Source organism: Herpailurus yagouaroundi, unplaced genomic scaffold (assembly GCF_014898765.1).
Source record: "Herpailurus yagouaroundi ecotype Mexico unplaced genomic scaffold, PumYag 190, whole genome shotgun sequence".
NCBI lineage: Eukaryota > Metazoa > Chordata > Mammalia > Carnivora > Felidae > Herpailurus > Herpailurus yagouaroundi.
The window spans coordinates 24675038-24697539 of record NW_024412421.1 but is presented as its reverse complement, the minus strand read 5'-3'; the positions used below and the strand labels follow the sequence as shown (position 1 = coordinate 24697539).

Genomic DNA, 22502 nt, shown 5'->3' with positions numbered 1-22502 from the left:
CAAATGTGCAACCCAAGGCAGCCTCCCTGAGTTGGCACTCATCTTTGGCTCTCCCCACAATGCTTGATCTATTAGAGGTATAGGTGGCTGTTGGATGGATGAGAGAGTTACTCATTGGTGTGTACCATTTTAAAACCCAGAGGAGACATCCACTGAGAGAAATGCATGGCTCTTGGCTTAGGGGAAACTGCCCAGTTACCTCATATGATTTCCAGCAGGGCCTGAGAGCCAGATAATCCCCACTCATGTCTAGAGGCTCTAGAGTAGGGTTTCCAAGAGCTCTTTCCATAGCTTCCTGCCAGCTTCAGTGGGCCAGGGCCATTTGGGGCTGCTTACCTTGTTGGAGATGGGCTTAACTACAATGTTCACATCGCAGGCGATCTTTCCCACATTGCTGATCTTGAACCGAGCCTTGGCCTGATGACCCACCAGGATGTTGCAGAAAATGAACTTGTTCTCATCCTCCACAAACAGCCCCCCACTCTCTATGGTCTGTAGGACACTGAGCAGGCTAGCGCTGTTACAAATCTTGTGCTCCTCAAATATCAAGGCACTGTTGTCAGTCACGAAGGCTGGGGAGTGGAGGGAAGAATGAGAGACGAGCCCTGATAGCCTGGTTCCTGCTTTCTGTAGTTGCTAATTTGAAGATTTGATTCCGATGGAGGACAATCATAAGAGGAGAGGTAGGGGAACTCACACAAGAGGGTGGGAGTGATGTCACAAATTCTATCTTCTCTTCTTTTTTTGTATTGCTCTTGCTGGTTACCAGACCCCAACCATATTTTCCTCCCAGTAGTAAGGAGAGGTTAGTTCTAGGATCCGGGGTGGACTTAGGAAAGAAGGGGGCATTTGGCCTATGTTGGTGTGAAGCTGCAGGGAGTCTACAGCAAAACAAGAGGAGTTCTCTCTGTGCTTTACCCGAATCTTGCTGAGTTAAAGTGATAATATGCACAGTCATTGAACATTGTTCTCTGTGTGTATGTTGCCCATGGGGAATGGCCAGGCCATGAGTGGGATTCAGTGTTCCTGGGTCCTGTGCCATATCTCATTACACCACGATTCCCAGATCATACTATTCATCTGAGAATCCTGGACCAAACTCAGGAAGACTAGGAGTTTAAAGCTGCACACCTTCTGTGCATGCCTTATAAATCTTTAAGGAAAAATATGGCTGAAGACACCAGAGGAAGTTCTAAGGACCCAGAGGAAGCAGTTCAGCTATATCTGCTAAACATTTGCATGGTTGGTGGAGGGCAAGGTCTTTTAAGGGGGTGCTATCCAATCTAAGTGCCCAGTACCTGGTAGACAGGCTTCTGCCAACAGGCTGTAAGGAATGCCGCCAGGCTGATCTCTTGGGTCTCGGTCAGATATATCGATAGCTATGAATTCCTCACATCTTCCCACGGGGTCAGCCACGCAATCGACAGTGATAATCTGGGTTCCTCCGGAAGGGATGGAGCCGAACCCAGGGTAGATGGTGAACATGCCGTGGGTGAAGCGAGCCTGCAGGAAAGGTTGAGGGGTGAGAGGGATGGGGTGACAGAGTCTGAGCCCTTCTACCAGCGTTGTGAGATGGTGTCAAGAGGGACCAGTTGGTTCTCTCCCCACAGGCTTTCTCTGAACCCTAGCTTTCTTCTGGAGGCAGGGAAGGCCTGGGGGATCTTCAGGGATGGGTTCTCTCAGTGCTTCTTTCTGTGCACATTCCTTCTGACCAATCATGACTGAGTGGGAGCCTAAGGGAACAGACGTATTCCACATTGCACAACTCTTACCCAGAGTGGAATCTGCTGGCAGAGGGGTATAGACAGAGCACTGGCTAAGGATGTAGACTTTTGAGTCAGACAGTCATGAGTTTGAATCCCACCCCTGCTATAATCTAACTATTTGACCTTGGACAAGTGACTTCTCTGAGTCTCAGTTTATCCATGAAGTGGGGCTAAAGCCCCTACCTTGAATCATTGGCGGCATCAATGAAAAAAATGTGTGTGAAGTACTTAACATAGCATCTGGCACAGAATTAGTGCTCAAAAAATGGGATATTACCACGCACTCCTCTGGTTCACCCCCCTACCCAGCTTTGTTGAGATGTAAATGACATATAACATTGTATAAGTTTAAGGTGTACAATGAGATGATTCGATACTGATATATACTGCAAAATGATTACCACAATGTTAGTTAATGCATCCATCAGCTCACATAATTGCCATTTTTTTGTGTGTGAGGAGAATGTTTAAGATCTAGTCTCTTAGCAACTTCCACATGTATAATACATTACTGTTAACTAGAGTCACCAAGTACATATTAGATTCCCAGAACTTATGCATCTTATAAACTGGAAGTTTGCACCCTTTGACCAACATCTCCTCATTTCTTCCACAACTCCCAACCCCTTGTGATCACATAGGGCTAAGGATAAAACAGGATAATCTCCCCATTTCAAGGTTCTTAATGTAATCATATCAGCAAAGTTGATCACCTATCATCAGGGAAATGCAAAAAAAAAAAATCACAATGAGATATCACCTCACGCCTGTTAGAATGGCCATTATCAAAATTAGTATTGTGCACTGTTAGTGGGAATATAAATTGGTGAGAAGGAGAAGCTTTGGATAGTAAGAATACGGTTGAGTGTTGTCACAAAGGATCAAGGTCAGAGTGAGGGCACAGAAGAGCTGAAATGGATGGACGTGACTTAGATGTAAGAAAGGGAAGTGGTGGTCAGAGAAAGGAATCTTAGAAGTCAAGAGTTCAGAAGCATCTCAGTTTCTTTTGGTGTGAGATTCAGGGTGTGACCTCGAGAGCGAGTTGCGAAGGTGGGAGAGAGGACAAGATCATTGGAACTGAAAGGTAGGGTCGTGGAGGGAGGCCTCTCACTAAAGGCAAAGAAGATACAGTAGGAGAAGAAGGCAAAACAAACAAAAAAACCCAAAAGACAAAAAACAATCCCAAACATATACATATATATTAGAAGGGATGGGAGTTATAGAAACGTATGTAGAAAAAATATTATGTATGTTAATTAAATAAAAGGCTTCTGCTGAAGAGGAAAATACTTGAGAAGACATGAAAACCAGCATGTAGAAAATTCAATCCAAATGTAATCAATAATTACCAGTGTCCACCCAGTGCGGAATACCTACTTTTTCTTATTTTTGCCTTCAATGCAGAAGTGGTGGCTGGAGCTGCAGCAGCCATCTTGGAACCATGAAGAAAAGTCAAGAGAATTTCAAACACCAAAGAGCCTCTAACAACACAAGCAACTGTCTACCTTATCTAAACATATTCTATTTAGACCACTAATGTTGGATTTTCTGTTACTTGCAGCTAAACACCATCCTACATGAGTAAGTCTTTCTCCTCTATGAAGCCTTCAGTGACTTTTAACACCTACCAGGAACAGTAGAACTTTATTTATTCATCTTTCTGGAGCTTCACCCTCCATACACACCTCAATTATAGAATTTACCATGTTGCTGGTCAACTGCTTATTCACCCTCCTCCCTTTATAAGTGTCTAAAATATTTCCTCTACATCCATTTAGAACCATATTAGACAGTGTTATAAATTTTGTTTTAATTGATAAACATTATTTAGAAAACTCAAGAGGAGAGGGAAGTATATTGAATGTACACACATAATTGCCTGCCATATTTTTACTTCCTTCTTGATGTTCCATAATTCTTTCGTTTATTATTTATTTTGTGTTTAAAGAAATTCCTCCAGTCTTTCTTTTAGGAGAGACCTGCTAAAAACAAATTATTTTACTTTTCCTTCATTTGAGAAAGCTTTAATTTTCCATTCATTTCTGAGGCATATGTTTGCTGGATATAAGATTCTGGCTTCGCAATTATTTGCTTCCTGTGCTTGCAAAATGTTTTGCCACTTTCTTATGGCCCCTATGATTTTTGATAAGAAAATCTGCTGTCATTTAAATAGTTTCCCCCTATATTTAAGGTGTCATTCCTCTTTCACTGCTTTCAAGATTTAAAAAAAAGAAGTAATCTCTTTTAAGTAATCTCTACACCCAACGTGAAGCTCAAATTCACAACCCCAAGATCAAGAGTTGCATGCTCTACCAACTGAGCCAGCCAGGAGTCCCTGCTTTCCAGATTTTTTTGTCTTTAGTTTTTAGAAGTTTGACTATGATGTGTGTTGGTATGGATTTATTTAGGTTTGCCCTATTTGGGATTTTCCCAGATACTTGAATCTACAGGCTTACATCTGCTAAATTTGGGAAGTTTCAGTCATCATATCTTTGAGTACCTTTTCATCCCAACCCTACTTCTTATCTCCTTCCGGAACTCTGATGAAAAGGATATTAGATTTTTTGTTATAATTCCACAAGTCCCTCAGGGTCTGTTCATTTTTTTTATTCATTAGACTCAAATAGGCTTTCAAAAGACTCAAAACAGAGTTTATTTTCTCTCTTGTTTAGACTGGGCAGAAAAATGGCCTCTCAAAGATGTCCACATCCTAATCCCTGGAACCTGTATATATATTACCTTACATGGGGGAAAACTCTGTTGATGATTAAGAACCTTGAGATGGGGAGAGTATCCTGTATTACCTTGGGACCAATGTAATCACAAGGGCCCTGAGATATGGAAGAAGAAGGTCTAACAGAGTTAGAAGGGGATGTGACTATGGAAGAGGCTGGAGTCATGTGATGTGAGAAATACTTGATCTATTATGGCTAGTTTTGAAGATGGAGGGAGGAAGCTATTAACCAAGAAAGGCAGGTGCCCTCTAGAAGCTGGAGAAGGTGAGGTAATGGATTCTCTTCCAAAATCTCCAGAAAAGAATACACTTTTGCAAACACCTTGACATTAGCCCAGTGAGTCCTGTGTCAAGCTTCTGAGGTATACACATAGTGTAAGATAAAATTTGCATTGTCTTAAACCACTAAGTTTGGAGTAGTTTGTTTTGAGAGCAATAGCAAAGAGATATAATACAAAGAATTTCTATTGTTATGTCTTCAAGTTCACTGGGTCTTTCCTCTGTCCCCTCCATTCTATTGTTGAACCCACCAACTGAGTTTTAACTTCTGGTTATTTTTTCAGTTCCAAAGTTTCCATTAGGTTCCTTATGTCTTCTCTTCCTTTGCTAAGACTTAACCATGTTTTCATTTGTTCCAAGCATGTTTATAGTTGCTCTTTGAAGCATTTTTATGTTGGCTGCTTTAGCATCTTTGTCAGATAATTTTAACAGTCATTTCAGTGTTGGCATCTATTAGTTTGAGATCTTCCTAGTTTTTGATATGATGAGTGATTTTCAGTTGAAACCTGGGTAATTTTGGCTATATGAGACCCTGGATCTTACTTAAATCTTCTGTTTGAGCTGGCATTCTCTGACACCACTCTTCCAGGGGAAGTGGGGCACTGGCTCATTACTGCCAGGTGGGGGTGGGGGTACAGATCTCTGACTCAGACTTCTCATAACTGCCAGAGACGGGTGGCAATTCCCATTTCCCACTGGTCGTAGACAGATCCCTCCCTGGTGGAGAGGGGTAGGAGTACCTTGCTACTGTTCTGCTGATGCTTTGGGGTAGGGAGGTCCATTGTGGGGCAGGGAGGGATGTCTCATTACCACTGGGTTGGGGTGGAACAAGGCTCCCCAAGTGGTGTCTTTACAATAAAAGGTGGAGGTGGTAGGGGGTAATGAAAGCTCTACCTCCCCACTGGACATTCTCAAACACAACTCTGGAAGAGGTTTGGGACATCTTATGACAGCCTGAATAAGGTATAATTCTAGGCTCCCCACTGGACTTTGCTAGCAGGGGTCAGATATGGCCACAGATTTTTCTGTTGTTTGACTATAATAGGTCTTTTTATTTTTTTTTAATTAGGCTTCATGACCAGCATGGGGCCCAACACAGGGCTTGAACTCATGACTCTGAGATCAAGACCTGAGCTGAGATCAAGAGTCGGATGCTTAACCAACTAAGCCACCCAGGTGCTTCTGTAATAGAAAAGTTCTTATGAAAGTTTTCTGTCTTGCTGGGCTGCTCTTTTCCTGGCCCTTTGGCCAGTGGGAGCAGGCTTTTGTTGGAGCTTTTTTTGGTTTGTGTCTGTTGATGTTTCTGGGTTGCTGGCTCCTTTTGCACCCAGTTTTAGATATATGAAGTAAAAAGAAAACTCAGGGAACTCACCATTGTGATGTTTGTTAGGTCCCAAGGATCCTAGGTAGTCTGATTTTTTCTCCTCACCTTTTGGTCTCCTATGTTAGTTTTGTATACAATGTGCAGGGTTTTTAGTTGTACTTAGTTGGGCAGAATAAAGAAAAGTATGTTTATTTCATCTTATTAGAGAAGTCTTAAAATCTGCTTTTATTTAAGTCTGTCCACATGGGTTTCTGTTTTGTTTTTGTTTTTGTTTTTTTTAAATGTTTATTTATTTTTAAGACAGAGAGAGACAGAGCATGAACGCGGGAGGGTCAGAGAGAGGGAGACACAGAATCTGAAACAGGCTCCAGGCTCTGAGCTGTCAGCACAGAGCCCGACGCGGGGCTCGAACTCACGGACCACGAGATCATGACCTGAGCCGAAGTTGGCCGCTTAACCGACTGAGCCACCCAGGCGCCCCATCTGTTTTTTTTATTAACAAATGATTCTTGATTAAAATATACATGAAAAGCTGAAACTTAATCTTAAGGCAATAAGGAGCCAATGAGGGTTGTAAAACAAGAGAGGATATCCAAATTAAAAGTCAACACCTTGCCGTAAAATGAAAGTAATATTTCAATATAACTAGAATTCCTGCCACCGTGGGTTCATTCAAATCCCTCTAGCCTAGGGGGGTATTTGTTGCAAGAACTAGTCAGAAGAAAACTAGTTGGGAGGCAGGCTTACAGGGCTTCTGTGACAAGGAAAAGGGTGCTCACCTGGTTTGTGATGTTTATTTCTTTCTGAACAGTATCAGAGAGCTTGGTTGCTTTGGAAGGGCCAGTCTTGTAGAAGCTTTCCCGCGATCTTGCATGTCTCACATGGCTGGTTCTGATTAAAGAAGCAGGAGTATACCTTCAGGTTGGGGTGGTGACATTCAGTACCACTTGTCTGCTAATTGTAAGGTCCCTTGTCCTAAGAATGAAGGAGGCAGCCAAGGGAGCATCTGGGGGGGGGGGGTGTCAGCCTATTTATCATTAACCAACCTCACTGAATAATTATAAGAAAACTATATAGTAATTATACTGATTAACTATGATTCACAAGGACATGAACAGTACTGCAAGAAAATAATAATTTTTAAATGCTTACTTGACTTCACTGGGAAGCAGTGTGTGAAAATTATTTATGGAAAATCATTTGTGGAAAAATCTTTTACTTGATCTTACTTAAAAAAAAGAAATGTCAAATAGACTTAAATTCTGTCCCTTTTCTTCATATTTATAGTCATGATGCTTTTAAACTGAATTTATGCAATAGCTCAAATACAGGATTCTGGCTGCTGTTCACTTCATTTGAAGCTAGTTTACCCATTAATTAGCTTGTCTAGATGCCAGTTAACCTACAATGTCAAATGTATTTGAGGTACAATCTTAGACTTTTGAGAGCTTTATATAATTTGAGCATTCACTTGCATAATGGCCAAAACAACAAAAATTCATCCCCCTTTGAGTGTTTTGCATTAAATTTGTACACACTTAAATGAAAAACAATTAAAATTAAAAACACTGTATGTTAACTAACTTGAATTTAAATAAAAAACAATATAAAGAAAAATACAATTACATCATAATATCTGTCAAAGGTATTGAATTATTGTAAGATAAATGATAAAAAAATTAAGCTGAAATTAAATTTGGAAGAAAGAAAGTTTAAATAGCTTAACCCCAGATTTCTTAATACATGCAAGCTTAGCCAAAATGGAAAAACATATCTACAAAAATACAAAACGATTACAAACAGTGGATGTCTGATTTAAAACAATTACTTGTAAAGTCAATTTTAAATTAATTAATTAGGGGGTCAATTAATTAGTCGGGACAAAGTGCCTCAAAAATTGGTAAAACTATGCTTAATTTGCCAAAAAAAGATGATCATCAAATAAAAGACAAAAGCACTCAAAAAGGTAAATTGTTTTAGTGAATTGATTAAGAGCTGCCTTTTGAAGAATACAGACTTTTGCCGTTGGAACAGCTATTAAGTTAGCTCGTGTTATACCGGGTCTTCATGTGGAGAAGGTAAAAACAGTCCCGGCAGACTGAATGCCGCAGCACGCGTCTCCAGTCTATATTTCCAGGGTACCTTTTGCCATCCCCCACATGAAGCACAGCTATGATGTATTTTGATTTAGCTTGCGGTTATAATAGTCCCCCGACATCTTACAATAAAGAGGACACTGACTTACTGGGAGTCTTGTAGCACACACGAGAAGCAAGAGGACAACAGACACAACCCCAAGGAGAAGGCGTACATCTGTTCAATTAAATTTACCTTAGATCTGACAGCAGTTAGAAAGCATATGAATCTGGAATCTGAGATGTGGTTTCAGAACTGAGATCTACTGGTGATTTCTTGCATAATCTTGGATGAGCCATTTCTAAATCTTAGTGGCCTCAGCTCCACAAAAGGGGATTGGGTGAATTTAATGTTTTATTTATTTTTGAGGGAGACAGAGTGTGGGTGGGGGAGGGGCAGAAAGGGAGGGAGACACAGAATCTGAAGCAGGCTCCTGGTTCTGAGCTGTCAGCACAGAGACCTACAAACCATGCGATCATGACCTGAGCAGAAGTCAGATGCTTAACCGACTGAGCCACCCAGGCGCCCCGGGGATTGGGTGAATTTAGATGAAATATATGAAAGCTCTTTGTAAAATATAATGTACTAATTAACCAAGGAATGGCATGAGTTAAGTGAATACTTGTCTTACGTTTTCTTTTGATGAATGGGGCTCTCCCCCATCAGCCTATAAAGGGCGTATCTGAAGTCAGTAACACCTTGATTTTCTATAGTGAAGGTGGTGCTTCTCCGAGTGCCACAGATCAAAGCTCCAAAGTTGATGATGGAGGAGGGGCTGATGTTGTATTTGGAGTACACTGCATTCACAGAAAACTTAATTGGGATGCTGGCAATGATTTCACCCCCTTCTGTGATGTTGGGCTCAATAATCTAGAAGGGAGGAAGGAGTGGGAAGATGTTAGCCATTATGCTCCAGAATTCCCATGACTACCTACGCCATTCTCTACTTTCATCATTGAAAGCCAATCTCATTCTTTTTTTTCATTCTCTTTTTATTATTGCAACAACAATGTTAGCGAAAACTAATATTACACTTACTACGTACCAGCCATGGACCAACAGGGACCGACTTTACCTACTCCTTCACTTCTCTGCTCTTGTTTTGCATTTGATGACTGAACTCAGCTCCTTTGGTGCTCCTCAAAGATCAGGGGCTACATTTCCTGTCTGGGACTCTAGATTCCTGATGACTTTGCACACCTCCCACCTGACCTACTCTTGCCTGCTAGCTAGGGACCAATCCCTAGAGCATGTATTAGATCACGTACTCTTCTTTCCAAAATGAGTCCCACAATCCTGCCACTGAGTGAATCCTCCCTTTGAGCCGTTGTACCTGACAGCGCAGAATTGGCTGGTGCTCAATCTTCACTTCCTTTTTTGCACGAAATGACACCTGGACATTTGTGGGCTTTTCCGTTGTGGTCAGTGAGCCCTTTTTGGGTAGGACTGAGATCATGGAATTTACATTGGTTGCCAAAATCCCTAAGGAGTCCACAGAAAAGCTGAAAGATAAGAATAAAAGGTCAGTTTAAGTCATTATGGGGAACCCATGACACTAGAGAGGAGATAGACTGTTGAGTGCCTGCCATGTCCCTGGCCCTGCTTAAGCATGGTGTCTGGAAGTGCCCACTGTGCTCTGTATGTTCTGACCACCCCTCCACAGCCAGGATAGATGAGGCCAGAGATTGGTGCATGAGGCAAAGACAGCCATCTGTAGCCTGAGGTCAAGAGGTGCCTTTGCAGGATATCTTTGCCCAACAGAGACGCTTGATGCTAGATAAGGATCAACTAAATTAATTCATCTCTCTGTCTCTCTGTCGCTCTTCCTCCCCTCTCTGTGACTGTATGCAGCACATACAGAGGGAACAGTGATGCAGAAGCCAGGGGATCTAAGGAAGGAGAGAAAGCAGGGGTAGAAGCCATTTAACAGGGACGCTTGGAAAGGGAGGCAATGGCCCAATGGGGATGAGGTGCGAAGCGACAGAGAGCAGCTGGCTCATGAGAATGGCAGAGGGACTGGAGCAGAAGCAAGGAACTTAAGCTGAGGCAGGACACCTGGAATTGTCATGGGGACCTCAACATCACCCCCATGCTCCAGGAGGCCTGGTGGCTCTACTGCTGCACACCTGGTACCTGAGTTTCCTCCCTTCTCTGCACAGCCTTCCAGTGAATTTTGATCACCTGTTCCATCTTGAAGGTGACTGTTCCATGTAACCTCAAAGAGCAGAGCTAACGCCCCAATGATAACCTACAACAAAACTCACCAACAGGCAAGACTCCATTCAGCGCTAATTCCAAGGGGACAGTGTCTTTCTTTTAGCTTTTATCTATATTTACATTTCAATTTATGAGTCTAGTAATGGTAGCCCTGAAGCAGGACCTCTCTCACATCACTGTTCTGTCAGCTGAAATGAAACTATCATGAATACACCGAATTCCTTCTAAGTCAGTGAGGGGGAAGTCCCTTTATCAACTGCAGTTTTTCTTGGGGGCAGGATAATTGTCCAGAGAATAGATTGTAGACTGGCCACAGGTGCTGGCACTGCCCCCAAGGTTTGTGTGACCCTGCCTGAGTGACCTTCTCCCTTCCCCAACCCAGTACCACCCTTTCGTCTCTGAGAAATCTCAGATTTAGTGTTTCTTTTTTTTATTTTTATTTTTATTTTTATTTTTATTTTTGAGAGAGAGACAGAGTGCAAGCAGGCAGGGGCAGAGAAAGAGACACATGCAGAATCTGAAGCAGGCTCCAGGCTCTGAGCTGTCAGCACAGAGCCCGATGGGGGCTCAAACCCATGAACCCATGAGATCATAACCTGAGTTGCAGTCTGAGGCTTAACCGGTGAAGCCACCAAGGTGCCCCTTGTGTTTCATTTTTAAAATTATTTATTTATTTATTTTTTAAAATTTGAATCCAAGTTAGTGTCATAATGATTTCAGGAACAGAATTTAGTGATTCATTACCTACGTATAACACCCAGTGCTCATCCCAAGTGTCCTCCTTAATGCCCCTTGCTCATTTAGCCCATCCCCCCACCCAACCCTGCTCTAGCCACCCTCAGTTCTTTGTATTTAAGAATCTCTTATGGCTTTTCTCCCTCTCTGTTCTTACATTAGTTTTGCTTCCTCAAGAAAGAGCACAAGCTGGAGCTCTATTCCACCAGGCCACCATTTGGATTCCAGAACACAGTGGTTCTTAAAATTAAAAAAGAAAATTGGAAAAATCCCTTTCTTCACATGCAGTCTTAGGTGTAATGCTGCCTCATGAGACAGATAGGAGCCAGCTGAGTTCCCTATCCCCAGTCTCTCCCTCCACCCCCAGGACCTCCCCTCACCTTCACCCAACCTCTCCCTCGGAGTCTCCCTCCCACCCCTGGACCCCTGTGGCTCTGGGTGCATTCAGAGGACCCTAAAGGACCCCTGTAAAGCCACAGAGTTGAGAGCCTCTGCTTTCAGGAGCTGAAATCCCTTTCGTTTGAAGCCCGAGTGAGGCTCAAAGCGGAGATGGTTTTTATGATTTCCCCAGTCAAGGTTTTTTTTGTATCTCCCAGACTGTGAGTGGATGGGGATGACCATGTGACCGATGGTTTTCAGGTTACCTGAACATGATCTCATATTTCCCACGGTTCTTCAGCTGCAGGGGCTGCTTCACCTCTTCCATGACCTTCACAATCCCGAAATCGAGGCCTCCTTCAGCTCCTGCAGAAGCCAGGGGCCAGGGTGGGGAGGATGAGTGGATGGCACAGGGGTGAGAAGCAGGGGAACTCCCTATTGAAGTTCACATGGAAAATTCACGGTGACAAGTTCAGAGAATTTGTTTTCTGAAAACACTGTGGCTAAAAATACCTCGAGTAATTGACTCTCAGCCAATAAACAATAGACACTGCTCTTGAGCCCAGTTCAAGTTGGGTGGCTCCCCCTGGTTTCCATCTTAGGACCACTGTCCTTCCTTTCATGCTTTCCACCAGCTAAAACTTCTGCTATTAAAAAAAATTTTTTTTGCATCAAGTGTATAATATACATATTTAGAATATTACATATAAACTTGTATTGTTTTACTTAGCATTGCATCATAAGCATGTCTCCACATAATAGAAAACCTCATAAATGTGATCTTGATGGTTATATGTATACCATGATAGGCTGTTCTATAACTTAAAATATTATTTCTATAATAATAATATTCCATTCTTAATAGACATTTAGGTTATTTCCAATCTTCCATTATTACAAATAATGCTGCAATAAATATCTTTGTACATAAGGCTAATGACATGTGGGTACACATGTGGCTCTTGTGTTCTATGCATCCTGCTGAGAAGGAGACCAGTCAGAAAAGGGAGAAATAATGGAGAACTGCATGCTAAAAGGGAGGGATCTAACCTGGGTGTTAGGGAAGTAGAATGGGCAGAATGATGCCCTGTGCCCCCGGAAGGTGTCCATGTCCTAATCCCTGGAATCTGTGAATATGCTAATTTACATGTCAAAGGAGAATTATGGATGGAATTAAGGTTGCTAATCATCTGACTTTAAAAAATAAAAAGGTTGTCCTGGATTCTCTGGGTGGGCCCAATGTAATCACAAGGACCCTTAAAGGAGACAGAATTGGCAGAACTAGAGAGATGGTGGCGTGAGAAGGACCTGGCCCAACGTTTCTGGCTCTGAAGATGGAGGAAAAGGACCATGACCCAAGGGATGCAGGCAGCTCCTAGAAGCTGGAAAAGGCAAGGAAATAGATTCTCCCTCAGAGCTTCCAGAAATGAGTGCAGCTCTGCCAACACCTTGATGTTAGCCCAGGTAGATCCGCTTTGGACTTCAGAACCACAGCACTGTAAGCTGATAAATTTGTGTCGTTTTAAGCCACAATGTTTCTGGTAATTTGTTACAGCAGTGATAGAAAACTGTTGAAATTTTTAATTTAGGTTAGGTTTTAATTTAGGTTAACACAGGTTGGAAGACAGGTACTTACTCTAAGATGACTGTTCAGAAAAAAGCTCTGCAAACTTTCTACTAATGGCCACCCCTCGTCATCTCCCATTAGAGAAATTAAGATTCGTAGTAATGTTGCTAACATTACTCGGGGATTTGCATTACAATTGACTGAAATTCCACCCCCTCCCCAACATCCACTAGTCTTCCTCTACATAAGAAATATACTAAGCGATGATTCACGGGAAACTGCCCCCAAAACCAAGAGTACACTGTATACACTGTATGTTAGCCAACTTGACAATAAATTATATTTTAAAAAAATACTTAGTTTGAAAATAACAAGAAACATACTGTACTATCAGAGAAAGACAAATACCATACGATTTCACTCATGTGGAATTTTAGAAACAAAACAGATGAATATATGGGAAGGGGGTGGGAAGAGAAGAGAGGGAAACAACCCACAAGAGAATGTTAATGATAGAGAAGAAACCAAGAGTTGATGGAGGAAGTGAGTGGAGGATGGGCTAGATGGGTGATGGGTACTAAGGAGAGTACTTGTCTGGATGAGCACTGTGCATTGTATGTGTATGTAAGTGATAAATCACTGAATTCTACCCCTGAAACCAATATTGTACTGTATATTGGTTAACTAAAATTTAAATAAAAAAAAACAAAAACAAACAAGAAATATACTGCACTGAAAGATGTGACTTCCAAACACCCATTCCTTGAAGGGGTCAACAGACCTTTGGGAAAGGTGATGTCCAAGGCAACGTCGTAAGACTCTGCAAAGACCATGATGTTTTCAATCTGAACAACACCAACAAGATTGTCTGCATCTAAAACCTGTTGGGGTAAGAGAAATTCTTGAATAAAAGCAAGATCCACAGGATGCTTGGAGCTTGAACTATGTACCATGCAGTGGGAATGATGGAGAAGGAGGCATGGTGTAGAATATTTATAAGATGTATTTAGCTTTGGACTTCAGCGAGCATTTGGTATGATTAGTATACTCATAACATCCTCTGGGAAGTGCCAGTGTAGACAATAAATATAAGAATGGGAAAAAGGACCTGTATTTTTCATCTTGTCCATTTATGGGTTTTAAATATTTGCATGATTGCCACTACATTATTGAAGTTGGCGTTGTGAGTATACACTGCAGAAAAGTGCTCTTTAGAATATTTATTTATTTATTTATTAGAGAGAGAGAGAGAGAGAGAGAGAACAGGGGAGAAGGGCAGAGGGACAGGGAGAGAGAGAATCTTAAGCAGGCTCCATGCCCAGCACAGAGCCCCAAGACTGGTGTTTAAAACATTGACCTGGGTGGTGCAGCCAGTTAAGCGTCTGACTCTTGATCTCAGCTCAGATCATTGTATCTCATGGTTCATGAGTTCGAGCCCCATATTGGGTTGTATACTGATGGTGCAGAGCCTGTTTGAGATTCTCTCTCCTTCCCCTCTGCCCCTCCCCTGCCTATGCTCTCTCTCTCTTTCTCTGTCTCTCAAAATAAAAAAATAAACTTAAAAAATGCTGACTTTCATCGTCTGATATTCATACACTACAATTGTTGATTAAATGAATCTATCAGTATCTGTGTTCAGCTATCTTAAAGACTGTCATAGGTATGTGATAATAGAGATTAGATCCAGTGAGTGGACCCCAAAGTAGCAACAGGATTAACTCATGTAAATTACAGTTGGAAATATGAACTCAACCCAAGGAAGAATTAATAGTCAGACCTGTTCCAAGGAAAATCAGGCTGCTTTGAGTATTGGTAAGTTTTCTATTCCTACAAGTATTCAAAGAGAAGCTTGGATAATCCCTTGATTATCCTTGATTGTTGCGGAATTGATTCAAGCATCAAAAAGTCATTGGCATTCATTCATTCGTTAGTTCATTTTACAGATTCTACTGAGTACCTTCTCCGTATAGGCCTGTCCTAGACACTGGGGGCATGATGGGGTAGTGGAACGAATGGTGGCCACGTATTAACCCCTGCAACCTAGGAAGGTGACGTTATTTGGAAAAAGTCTTTGCAGATGTAATTGAGTTAAAGATCCTGAGGTGAGATCTTCCTGGGTTATCTGGGTGGGCCCTATACCTAATGACAAATGTCCTTATAAGAGACAGAAGAAGAGGAAATGCAGACAGAAAAGGCCATGTGAAGACGGAGGCAGAGTTAGAGAGATGCAGCCACAAGCCCAGGAACACCTGGAGCCACCAGAAGCTGGACAAAGCAAGGAAGGATTCTTCCCCCGGAGTCTTCAGAGGGAGTATGACCCTGCAGGCTCCTTGATTTCAGACTTCTGGCTTCCAGAACTGTGAGAGAATAGATGTGTGTTGTTTTAAGCCACTTAGTTTGTGGGCATTTGTTTACGTCAGCCCTTGGAAATGAATACAGATGATGAGCAAGTCAGGCAAGATCTTGCCCTGATGGAGTTCACATAAGAAAGTAGATAAAGAAACAGGATATCTGAAAGGGGGAGATGCTCTGAAGGATAGAAGACATGGCGAGTGATCGCACAGAACAGGAGATTACCTTGATGCGGTGACTAGGGGAACCCAGTTGGAGCAGTGCTGTTTAGCGGACCTCACAGAACCTGGGGGTGACATTCTTGGCAGGGTTGCTGCAAGGCCAAAGGCCTGAGGCAGGAAAAAGCCAAGAGACCACATGATGGAGCCTATGAGTGAGAGCGAGGTTGGATACTGAGGCAGGCAGGGACTGAGAAGCAGGGGACCCTGGGCTCTATCCTCACTACAGCTGGAGCCAGCAGAGTGCTGCTGGAAGGAGAGGGGCCTGACCTGACTGACCCAGGTGGGGAATGGGCCTCTGCCGAAGTCCAGGCGAGAGATGCTATAGACAGCCTGGGCAAGGGTGGCAGCAGCGGTGAGGGCAGAGGAGCGGGCAGGTGGGAGGTATCCTGGGAGACAGAACTAACAAGACTTGGAGGGGGACGGGCCCGGACACAGGCTGCCATGGCAAGGAGGGAATCAAAGATGGTTCCTAGGTGTCTGTTGGGAGCACCCGGGCGAAAGGTGATGTTTATGGAGACAGGGATCTAAGCGGTGACTGGGTTTGGGAGTGTGAAATCAGGAATCTCATGCTTACAAAGGGATAGTAACACCATCAGTCAGTCACTCACTCTGCATTGAATGAGTGCTCTGTTCTTGGCACCAGGAAATCAGCCACAAGTGAGCCTGCCTTTATGGAGCTTACAATTGTGTGCAGAATGAGACACCGTGGGTTGATGGTTGTCAAATGGGGATCAGTTGGGAGCATGTAAGAGGGAAACCTGGCTGTGGTTGTGTGTGGGTGTGTGTATGTGTGTCTATCAGGGAACCCAATATGTACACATTTGATGACCAAGTCTGAAGATAAGTGAAGCCTCACCTCCAACCGGATCACCCTCTTGATATTGACAGGTTTGGAGGGCAGGAAGTGCACCTGAAGGCTGTACTCAGCCTTGGGGGGGATGGTCCCCTGCATGGTGGGCACAGTGAAGTCATCACCCAGGTGCTCCAGGCTGGTGACCCGCCAGGCCACGGGCAGGGGTGTGACGTTACGGAGAAGAACTACCTTGGATTCTTTTCTGCAGGGACCAAAAGAAATTTTGTCAGTTTCAAATGATTCTGATTTATTATGGTGGGTCAGAAAAAGCACTTCTGGTTATTTCAATCATTGCTTAGTTCACGAACCAGTGTTTATCAGGTAATGGGACCTGGTGTTAACAATCAAGGAATGCAGGATACATATCATAACAATATTCTCTTCTAGTAGCCCCAGAAGTAAACATTCTATTTAGAATAATATGAAGCCAGTGAATGAATATGTTAAGTTCCAGTTTTGGTCTAGTATTCTCTCTTTAGGCTCCAATTTCTAGACCAAGGATTCCTAACCTTTTAGGGTAATGGACTGCCTAGAGAACCTGGAAAAAAGTGAGACCTTCTTCTGAGAAAACTGCAAATATGCACACACTTTGGCAATTGATACTGGGAATGGGGGTGCTTCCTGAACCCCACTGAAATCAAGTTAATTTGTGAACTGAATACGATTATTAACCATTTTGGCTTGCACAAGACTAGAAGTTTCCCAGGATGCAGACTTTCAGTGCTAAAACTAGAAAAGTCCTGAGAAAATCGGGATGAGTTGGTTGCCCTGGAACTAAATGTTCTTTAAATTCCATTGCAGTCCTCGTATCATCCAGAATTCTGACCTGTGCAGCAAGAGCCGATCAAAATGCAATTGCCTGGGTTCCAGCTCTAGTTCTGGGCGGACCCCTTGGCAGCTTAATTTGAAGACCGCTGGCTCTGGGTTCTCCTTGATGCAGCAGACAATGCAGTCGTCAAAGACACCAACTGCAGTAGGGTAGGCCCATATGTTCAGCATCTAAAGGAAGAGTCAAAACAAAATACATTTATGCTGAGAACACCAAGGTGTCAAATTTCCCAAGAAAGACTTGCCCTGGTGGACTTGTTTCCAGGTGACTATACCTGCTTCTCATTGGGTTTCAGAATCATGTTGATGGGCTCCAGGAAGTAGGTGTTTGCTTTGACATCATTCTGAAAGCAGAAGAACACCTCTGCAACCATTGGTGAATTGTTCAGGATTGTCAATGTTTCCATGTTGCCTGGGAACAAGGATGACTTGTACCTGTAAATGAACAAGAATTAGGGATGTGGCGGCGGGGAGGGGGCGCCTGGGTGGCTAAGTCGGTTAAGTGTCTGACCCTTGATTTTGGCTCAGGTCACCATCTCACAGTTCATGAGTTCAAGCTCAGGCACGATGAAAGCACAGATCCTGCTTATGATTCTGTCTCCCTCTCTCTCTGCTGCTCCCCTACTTGCTTTCTCTCTCTCTCTCTCTCTCTCAAAATAAACATTAAAAAAAAAAAAGAATTAGGGATGTGGATGCAAGCACTGACTGAGAGTTCAGGTGGAAAAGGAGATTGTGGGGTGTACAAAGAGTAGTATGGTTCACTGAGGCAGTAGCGTGGCAGCTAAGAACACAAGCTGTGCACTTGTGGAGACTGGTGGCTATGACCTGACCCCTCTCCCTGCAAGCCTTGGTCTCCTCATCTCTAAGAGGGGAAGATAATACTTGTTAGGATTTCTATGAGTATAAATGCAGTGGCAGCTATCATGGCAAAGAATTCTAAAAGAACCAGGCAGCTCTATCCTTCCCAGGGCTTATCTTCCCAGGAGGCATGAACCTTTGAGTAACATTATTTCACATCTGTCTTAGAGATGACCTCCTTTACCTCCTCCTCCTAGACCTGTACAAGATGTTACTGTTGTGACGTACATTCATTTGGTGTGGTTCGTACAAGGCTGTTTCTGTTCCTTCGTGACTCTCCACAGAGTTGAGAACTGTTGGCATTAGAAGCTGCTCAATTAATGGCACTGAACAGAAAAGGAATCACAGAAGGTACAAGGAATGCCAATGAAGATGCTCATCATCAGAAGTCAGAGCACAGGTCAGGAAAACAGAGTCACCATACTCTTCACTGCTGCCCAGAAACAGTCTGAAAAGCTTTTTGGATAGACAGTGATAAAGGAAAGAAGGAGAGCAAATGGCAGAGACCAAGTCAGGGTCATAGAGACAGAATTTTCTCAGTGTCAACACCAAAGCGGGGGTGACCTTCATATCTAACTGGTCACCGCCACCATCCAGCACTGTGCTAAGTCTCATGTGTATTATCCAGTTCAGTTTCACAAATCTGTGGGTGGGTGCTATTATTTTCCCATTTTGCAGATGAGAACATTGAGGCTCAGCAAGATTTAAGAAAATAAATAAATAATAACCGATTGTACTGGGCCTTGTTTCTGGGCCACTGTAATCCTCTCCTTCTGGACCAGCGCTGTCTGGCCCCAAATTCTGGTTGGTTCCACCACTGCCAGAACACATGCCTCTCTGAATGGCCATAATTTCCCTGACTTCTGACCTTGGCTGCTTTGTACATCATGTCCATCAACCTGACCCCCCTCCGTCTCTCTCTGAAACCCTTCTATTGGGCCTTGAAGATCCACTCCATTGTCAGCCAACCCTCCTCATCTGGGCTTTCTGGTCCAGCCTCTTAGGAAATAAACTCCGGGTATTAAGGGACTGGAGAACAAAGAGGGCTCGTTAGTTGCACCAAGTCAGTGAGAACAGAAACATTCTCTACTTATCACAATCAATGCTAGACTGAATTAAGACGTGGCTAGAACTGGGTCCAGTTTTGGTCTTAACCTCCCTGCCTACACAATGGGAAGTTTGTATGTGACCGAACAAACTGGTCTCACTAGAAATGTATGGCCATCACCCTCACCTGGGGCACTCAATTTTGCCTGACAACTTTAATCTGTTTCTCTAGCATTCTACCTCCCCAGCTTTCCACAAAAACTCTTTAATCTGCTCTACATTTTCTCAACAATTTTATCTTCCCTCCACTTCCCTCCCTGTTAGGGATGACCTTGAAAATGTGTCACGGAGAAAATAGACGGTTGCATGGGAACCTTCTCACTGTTTCGACCAAATCTGCACCTGAAGCCATCTGCCTTCCTCTCTCCTAGTAGGAGGTGGTGGCCCCTCTTCCTGGCAAGAACAGCATCTCTGTATCCCATTGTGTAGTCTCAGGGAGCTGTACCACTGATGGCCCTTACTTTCTCTCAAAACTCTGACCTCTTCCTCCCTGTGTCCTCTTGGCATCCCAACATCATAAGAACAACAGTGTGTGAGCAGTGTTCCCTGGACTCCATGTCTCCCTCTCATCCTTGACTGCCTCTCTTTCTTCACAGTCAAGCTTTCCAAAGAACTATCTTCACACTCCATCTCCCTCCTTTTACCAGCCACTGACTCCTCAACTCACTTTGCTTGGGTTTCATCCTCAGAAATCCCTAAAAGGACCCTTGCTAAGGCCCCTATGGTCTCCATGTTGTTGAATCCCATGGATGTCCTCTGAGAACAAAAACCACAGAGCTTATTCTTTGCTTTCTGTGGCTACTAGCTATACTTCCTAAGCATCTCAAACAACATATCGCAAAGTCAACTCTTGATCCTACCCTTTCTCCAACAAAACTGGTCCTCCTCTGGGATTTTCCATCTGGGAAGATGGTGTCCGCATTCATCTGGGTGCTTAGTAGGAACTCGGGGCACAAGAACCCAGTTCTCCTGATTTGTGGCTCAGGGCTAACTGGGGCAGCCTTATAAAAACTATATCCACATGGCAATCCTGCTTTGCACTATTATTCATGAGTCCAACTTGGAGTCTGAAATCTGTTTTGAAATAATGGAACACTTACTTATCTCTTGATTTTCCACAAAGCAGTGGCCCGAAGTAAAACTTCTCCATGCTCATAATATACTTCTTAAAGATGACCTCATTTGTCTTCATGTCTGTCTTCTGCTCAGGAAATACCACTCTGAATACAGAGGAAGAAGAGAGGAAGAGAGGCTCTCTGAGTGGAAGTTCGATGTCTCCACTTGATGTTTACATAAACCCAATATTCCCTGTTCAGCAAAGGGTTCAGGTGTCTGGAGACAGAATGATTCTTAATTTGAGGACCTGAGTTGAGCCTTTGGTCCTGTTCCCTCCCACCACCCCTGGGATGGGTTCCATCCCACCACCCCTGGGATGATAGAATGGTTTGAACTTGAGAAAAAAGATTCCCAGTGGAGACTTCAATAATGAGGGGCTGATGATAGAGCTGAGCTAGATTTCCTGTTCTAGGGTGCCCAGCTACAAAAACAACCCCTATGGAAAACTAGTTCTGGACATTAGCTAGCTTCTGAGTTCCTTGTCCAGTGTGGCCTCCTGGTGAGAATTGCAAAAAACGTCTTCCTGGTGGACAAGCTATAAAAGGCCTCTTCCCCTAGAGGGGTTGTGTCACTAGCTTGCTCAGCCAGGTGACTGTTGTGCATAAGGGGCGCAGTGGTGTTTGGTAGCTTATGTTGTGCATAAGGGGCGCAGTGGTGTTTGATAGCTCAGAATAAAAGTCCGCTTGTGGACTTTCACACATTTAGTGATATTACAGGAGAAAAAGTCTGATGGTACATACCAAATCTGCCTAAATTAGCTCAGTAGTTAAATAAGCCAACTAACTCACCAGAGGAGGACATTTTGCCGGCCTGACATCTACTGACGTGCTCCATAGCTCAGTTTCATGGCATATGACATTCCTGTGGCTTTGTAAGTGTCCAAGACACTGATGCCCAGTACAGCTGGCAGACCCCGGCCCACATTGGTAGGGAGAGCTACCTTGCTCAAAGTGCCACGTGGGAAAACAAAAGTGTTTCTGTCAACTCTCTCTTTCAAAGTACAACGGACTTACTTTGGGTCTTGGCAGATGTACGGGTAACTGCACACGCCTCGGCAGTAAAGCTGGTACTGGCGGTGAGTCCCAAGGATCTCAAAGTTAAATGTCTGGTCAAAGTTCCCAAGGTCGGCAGAAGAGAAGTGTATTCGTAAGGTCACCTCACCGTTGGCTGGCACGATCCACCGGAAATGGTTCAGCCTGCCAACGACCATGGGGCTTTTAAAGAGAGAAGGCTTCCTCTGGGGCAGGAGCAGGCAGGACAGCTGCCTGGGAGGTGTCCCCGCCTGCCAAGGTTGGGCACAATCACGCAGAGGGTCCCGCAGGCAGGACGGCCCTTCTCCCCTCAGGCACTGTGTCAGCCACACCCTCTATTTGGGCTTCAAAACTACCCCCACCCCCGGGTGGTCCAGAGGCCCACCTGGTAAACTTCTCCTGAGACAACTGCCCAGAGAAGCTGTTCTGCTCCGTGTCTGACAGGGGGGCAATGGCTCCAGACGTTGCCCCAGAAAAGACCTTCCTGCTGAAGGCCGTGCGACGTTTGTCCTTCTGAGTGTCTCGGACCTGATCTGCCTTTTCTTTCAGTTTCTGTCTGCTCCCCTTGGAGGAGGTGGTCTGCTCCTCCTGCGCCTTGATTAAGAACAAGCACGAGGTCTTAAATACTCATCTGCATACACATGAACAGAGACAACTACAACATGCCTGCTGTCTGGGATGGCCGCGCTGCAGGTCCAGGATGCTGGTGGCTGCCTAGAGCAGGGGAGGGCCCAGCCAACTATCCTAGCAGAGAAGAGGAGTAGGAGAAGAGGAGAGGAGTCCGGAGCTTTTCCTGGCATCCCATTCCCCGAGGAGGAGGCCAAAGCCTAGAGAAAGCTTGAAGCTGCAGGGGATATGCTCCCATATGCATTTTGTTGTGTTTTCTTAGTACCTTTTACTCTACACCCCTCATCTCCTCCCAGTGACATTGATTTTGGGACAGACCAGACCCGTGTTCTGATAGAATATTCCAAACTCTGAAATTTTCTGACTATTTTCG

At 43.9% G+C, this 22502-nt stretch overlaps 1 protein-coding gene across 4 annotated transcripts in view; it reads right to left on the bottom strand.

Moving 5' to 3' along the window:
• The window catches only part of LOC121009765 (hydrocephalus-inducing protein homolog), a 240648-nt gene that overhangs the window by 57449 nt on the left and 160697 nt on the right, over positions 1-22502 (bottom strand). For 3 of the 4 annotated variants that reach the window (XM_040443058.1, XM_040443060.1, XM_040443061.1), the window contains exons 38-50: positions 21888-22096; positions 21485-21667; positions 20456-20575; positions 17666-17825; positions 17389-17561; positions 16566-16764; positions 13918-14017; positions 11836-11935; positions 9573-9741; positions 8871-9109; positions 6883-6994; positions 1299-1503; positions 337-572 (exon numbers count right to left, since the gene is read on the bottom strand). In XM_040443058.1, the coding sequence (XP_040298992.1) occupies positions 337-572; positions 1299-1503; positions 6883-6994; positions 8871-9109; positions 9573-9741; positions 11836-11935; positions 13918-14017; positions 16566-16764; positions 17389-17561; positions 17666-17825; positions 20456-20575; positions 21485-21667; positions 21888-22096 (2205 nt within the window). The remainder of the gene's footprint in view (positions 1-336; positions 573-1298; positions 1504-6882; positions 6995-8870; positions 9110-9572; positions 9742-11835; positions 11936-13917; positions 14018-16565; positions 16765-17388; positions 17562-17665; positions 17826-20455; positions 20576-21484; positions 21668-21887; positions 22097-22502) is intronic. The other variant, XM_040443059.1, reaches the window with a different exon arrangement.